The 5,618-nt window shown below is 51.2% G+C and overlaps 1 protein-coding gene across 1 annotated transcript; it reads right to left on the bottom strand.

The window, feature by feature from the left end:
- Positions 1-581: 581 nt before the first annotated feature.
- Positions 582-5,194, bottom strand: LOC128267665 (RNA/RNP complex-1-interacting phosphatase homolog). Its single transcript, XM_053004552.1, has 5 exons — positions 5,158-5,194; positions 4,994-5,066; positions 1,263-1,456; positions 1,087-1,133; positions 582-1,012 (listed from the first exon to the last, which is right to left on the bottom strand). Exons 1-5 carry the CDS (start codon positions 5,175-5,177, stop codon positions 618-620), a joined length of 729 nt encoding a protein of 242 aa, XP_052860512.1. The 5' UTR covers positions 5,178-5,194; the 3' UTR covers positions 582-617.
- Positions 5,195-5,618: the final 424 nt, after the last annotated feature.

Genomic DNA, 5,618 nt, shown 5'->3' with positions numbered 1-5,618 from the left:
CATTGGTTAATATCAACGTCATACGTCTAAACGCCTAACACTGCCGACCCACAAATTTGCTTCAAAAATCGGGTACCAAGGAAATTGTTTTCCACTGTTAGGTTATTTAGTATTGAAGTATCACACCACAAGCGATGCAAGTGTACAATACTGCACGGTCGGTGCGCCGCCGAGTGTCCGCCGAGAACTGAGATGCTGGGCGAAAGGGCGCCCCCATCAACTTGAATCTCCAGAGCGGATCGCTCGCGGATGTTCAGTTCGAGCAACTTTGACATCGGCGGCGACAGAGATGGGTTAGCTGCTTCAGGGTAGCGGATTCAAAGGGAACGCCGGGCCAACGCAAACGGTGATGGTAACGATGTGCACTGATAATAATTATGCGGCTGCACGCGGACGTCATTAGTTGCGGTTCACGACGACACCGACGCTATGGAATCTTATCCAAGTTTCGTCTCCGGGAAACTCCGCGAACACCAGCAATCTCTCGATTGGTTCAGGAAGTTTCGTCGAATGCTTTACAAAGTATAGAAACATCGCGTTGGAACACCGTCCAGTTTTACAAAAATCTTGATAATTCCACTTTATTAGTTTTTTATAATTTTTCTAAAACAACACATTCACTCAAATACGGTCCGTTTCGGCATGGCTTGGTAGCGATCGTTGTGAAGCGAATAAGGGTGATGTCCCCTTCGGTAGCGATGGTCAGGATTAGACACTATGACTGGCGTGTTGTGTCGATCGCCACGTGGGCTTCGTCGATCGCCACGTGGGCTGTGTGGATCGCCACGTGGGCTCGTCTGTCGATAGCGCGGCCCTGGTAAAGTCTTCCGGCTTTGCTCCATCTCGTACAAACTGTTCAGATAGTTGACGCGCTCCATTTCGTGGCCACGTTTGTGGTTGAACAGTTTGATGGCGTCCTTGGCGCGGTAGCCGAGCTCCAAGATCAGGTACGCACACACCAGGTACCCGGTGCGATTCAGTCCGTGCGTGCAGTGAACACCAACATACTTTCCTGCAAAATCGATTATGGAGACGCGCGTCAGACAAAAGGGGGACTTCAACATCACTGAACGGATGAAAATTTACCTCTGCTCGATGGGTCTCGTAAGAATTGTTTGACTATACTAAGAAAACTGTCCGTGCGCGAGGTAAAGTGGCCACCCCAACAGCAACAGAGAACGTCCGTACGCCGAAAATTGAAGGGTAAAGGTTCCAGTAGCATTACACGCATCATAGTTCTGGCTTCGGGCCACCGTCCTTACCGTTTCACTGTGCTAAACTCAGGAATTGCGTGGCCTTTCACGAACAGCTTTTGATACTCTACACTGTTGTCGGTGAACTCGTTCGGATCGTAGTACCGGGTGGTGTTCGTCAAATCGATTATCAGTCCCAGGGAAAGCGTCTCGATCGCATCCGTTGGAGTGAAGCGATCAGCCTCCGGAATGCCCGTATAGTGCTAGGGAAGAGAGAGGGAGCAAGCCACCAATAATGTGTCAATCAATCGCCAGTCGCATGGTTATATAAAAAAGAAACAAAATTAACTTAGATCAGTCTATTTTATCTTCCCCGGAGCAAATGTTATGGAATGCGAATATCGACCGTTGTGCACGTTTTAATCGAGAACAAGCTCCAAGCCAAGGAGAATAGGTTTAACTGTTTTCCCTGACCGTTGATTGGCCTCGCGCGATCAACTGCCCTTTCGAGATTCAATCCGATCCGAAGATACGATATCGAATGTAAATTATCAGCATTGGAACCATCGTCGCAGAAAGGATGTAGCGAACTAATCAACCCCCGAAGCCCCCTCATTTGACTGCTTCTTCTTGTGCTCCCGGGCCCCGATCGCGATCAACTCATCAACTCTAATCGCACCAGCAGCAGGACCTTTGCTTGCGGTGTGAGATCGTGGCCGTGGCCACGAGAGATCGATCGTCACGCCGTTGCACCAGCAGCACCGGCGATGAGAGATGGTATGTAAACAGGCGGATTCAATTTCCGGAACAAAAAGGATCCGTTTCGCGCACCATGTCGCTGCTGCACCCCCTCCGTGCCGTCCACCCTTCCCCGGCGTCACCACCACCGGCCCCGGAGCCTAGTGACGAATGATCGATTTGGCGAAAAATGCGTCGCCGGTGGTCTACTTTCAATTACGAAGCGGCTGTGCGTGAAGTGAGAGAAGGAAAAAATATTAATTATCAATAATAATACATTAAACGTTCGTGGCCGTATCAAGATCAGTTCCTCCGCCAGCCAGCCAGCCAGCCAGCCAGCCAGGGTGCCGCTGCCACTCTGGCCAGCGTGTGTGTGCGCGCCACTTATTACCATTACTTTTCTTTTTTTTTCTTTCCCCCTTTTTTAATTAATACATCGACTTCAATCGCGTCGTGAACGTTTTTGCCAACCCAACCCAACGGCGCGCACCGAAGCCTCTCCACGGCGTCGGACTCGGTGACGATCCGGCGATCCGATATCGACGAGAAGGCGCGGCTGCTGCTGCTGATGCTTCCCGAGTGATCTGATGGCGATGCGGACGGATCATGCTGAGAAAGATGCTACGCAAGCACACACACACACGCACTGGCACAGAGATCTCACAGTTTGTCCCCTGTGGGCACTTGGAGCCGCCGGGGGAACGGGGTCGTGTCTCGCGCGAGAATCAAAAAGCCGTTCGCGGCCCAACAACCGAGCGAAAATGAGAAAAAATAACCCTCCCAGCCAGCCAGCCAGCCAGCCGGCCTGGGACTGACGCGGACGGGCGGCAGAATGTTTGTTATATTACATTTTACATAATAATAGCCTTAAACCTCGCTTAACATACACGGCCCCCGCGTAACACTCCTTCGCGCGGCCTGCCGCCGCCGGTTTTGGGCCAAATGTGACTCTTTTGTGGGCCCTGCAATCTGCAGCCTGTGTGCAACCGTCGGAGCGACGGCGGCGGCGAAGGGTAATCGCGGACCGCGTGACACACACACGCCAGCAGGAGGAGGAAGGACTCACTCGTTTCACTTCACGCTCACCCTAAAAGCCGCCACTACAATCAGACGCGGCTAATGGACCACCTTTTTCTTCCCGTGTTCTTCACCGCCGCCGCCGCCGCCACCGATACGCCGATCGATATTATCGATCGGTCGCATCGCGGCTCTGCTCCTCCCTCATCCATTTCCCGGATGATTGCGATGCGATCGTCGTTGAGCATGATCATCAGCATCACCGTGATGTGATCGTTGCCGTCACAATTTCATATTTTTTCTACCCATGCCATTCGCGACGGCGGACCCTGCGCCCCAACCGAAACTTCCCCCCGCCGGCAAGGGACGGCAAGATAAATTGCACAATTAAGACATTCTTTGCGCTGATCCTTCGGCGATGAAGGATGTGTTAAACTTTATAATAATCCCCGCAGCGCAAGCAGCGGCATCGGCAGCGCAATAACCAATTCGACTTTCGCTCCCTTGCCGCGCCGGTGGCCACGCGGCCACCATCTTTCTCGACGCGGACCTGACTTGCAGTTGCCGCCCTTCGTGGGCAATTTTTGCACGGTAGCTGATGAAATTACTGTTTGTTTAACTGGCGGACTGGCGTGTGTGCACCTGAAGCCCTGCCTGTGTCTTTGCGCAAATTGTGTGCGTGTGTGGTGCTGCGTGCAATTTGCGCGAATGGAAAAATTACTACAATTTCGATTGACCGCCATCACCGCCGTCCCTACCACCGGCGCCGCCGGGTCAGTGCGAAATGGCGCATTTTAGCGCCATTGCGCAAAAATGATTAAATTATGGTGGCTATGGCGTCATAATATGTGTTTGTTTGGTGTTTTTTCACCCGTTCTTGTCGTTGTTTTCCTTCATCTCGGCTGAACAAATGCTGTTTGCCGTGGCGCATTCCACACCGTGGGCTCTGCGCGATTGATCGTCGTCGTCCGTGGGGCAAGGTTTTGTGGGGTCACATGTGATCCGTGTGTGCAGTTGGAGGGAAATTGCCATTTGAAGGGGGTATTTAATCCAACAAATGGTTGATAATTAAAGTTTACGCCCATGGCGTGTGCCCAAGTGTAGCTAATTTGAGAAATACAATTCAAAAACCGGAGCAAATCGTTTTCATCGAGCTGCACAAAACAATCACGTATCAATACGTAATGAAATTTTCTAACAATGTCTCAAACATAAGAGACCGATTACAGCGTCCGTTATAACCCCACCATCTCGTGCCGACCCCACCGAGGCGCATCATCTTGTGGCATCTTTTATACCGTGCCTTACTTGCGTCTTGCTGCGAAAGGGGTCAATTTTTACGACGGGCCCCTTTTGCATACGAGAATGATGAATCACCACAGACCGGGGCCGGGACCGGAGCGAGCGCGAATAATACGGATTTACGGTGCAACATTCGACTTGTCGCCCATTGCCCTTTTCTAGACCAGCCGCGCGGCAAAGGACCCGCGTCCGGCCAGGGAAAGATGCGTGATGTGTCACGCATCGGTCGCAGACACATAAATCGCAACGCATAACGGCCACACGGCCATCGCACCGCATCCAAACGCCGGTACAGTTCGCGCGCGCGGACGGATCATCCTCCGAAATGGGACACATTAAAGGAAAACAGTCAACCCGCCTGTTCCCCACTGAGTCGAGGGGATGGGGGCTCTGTGAGGGCGCTAAGAACGAATGCGTGAAGGAATGAACAACACCACACCGATGACTATCTGGCCGCGATCGGTTTCTCTCGTCGCGCCGCGTCTGGAGAAGCGGTTTTCGCGATCCGTTTTGTGGCGCATTCCCGACGCTGCAAAAGCGTTTTGTTCTGTTTACAAGTGACTCATCGATCGGTTCTTCAATCGAACCTTCATTCACACGCAGCCGAAGTCCTGTTGGCCACCAAAACTGTGGCACAGGCTTTTCTGTGGAGCTTTCGAATCAATCACAGTGTCCGTTAGCGGCGCACATAACATATAAATTGAGTTAACATCTAAATAACACATAAAAAGCATACAACTTACCGCTGAAAGTGGCACTTTTAGAGCGATGAAACGGTCCGCTATCGTGCCCCCATACGGGCTATACTTAAGCCACCTAGAACAATAGAACGTAAGAATCACAGTAGCATTCGAACAAACACAGCACACTTTGCCAAATGCACTAAAACATGTGATTTTAATCTAACCGATCGGGCAGTCGCGGCATTTTTCCCAGTTTTATCAGTGAAGAGACGAATGTGAAGTTTTACCAGATGTAAACAAATCCTTGACAGCTCCGAGAAGCACGTTGCTATAAAAAGTGAGAAGGAAGCTCAAAAGTTTCGAGTAACGCGTGAGAAGCCATAAAAAACTTATCCATCGAATTTTTTTCACATTAAAAAATTCAGTTACACTCTCTGCACACTAAGACCAGAAATTTCGAACCGACCGACAGTCTCAGCTCCGCTGCAAGGAACGGTCAGTCGGTCGCTATTCCGCTTTTGCAAACAAACGGTTAACGACAAACGGTTAACAAAATGTTCGCCAAGTAAGTTGTGCAAACGTGGCCAACTTATCCTGTCAAAGCTGCAGCAGCCTCAGCTTCCAAACGTTGCTCTACGCGCCACGCCTGTTGAAGTTGCTGGGTTACGGCTCGGCAGGCCCGGGC

Source organism: Anopheles cruzii, chromosome 2, assembly GCF_943734635.1.
Source record: "Anopheles cruzii chromosome 2, idAnoCruzAS_RS32_06, whole genome shotgun sequence".
In the NCBI taxonomy this organism is placed as follows: domain Eukaryota; kingdom Metazoa; phylum Arthropoda; class Insecta; order Diptera; family Culicidae; genus Anopheles; species Anopheles cruzii.
The sequence above is the reverse complement of the archived record's forward strand: the minus strand, read 5'-3'. Positions and strand labels throughout refer to the sequence as shown.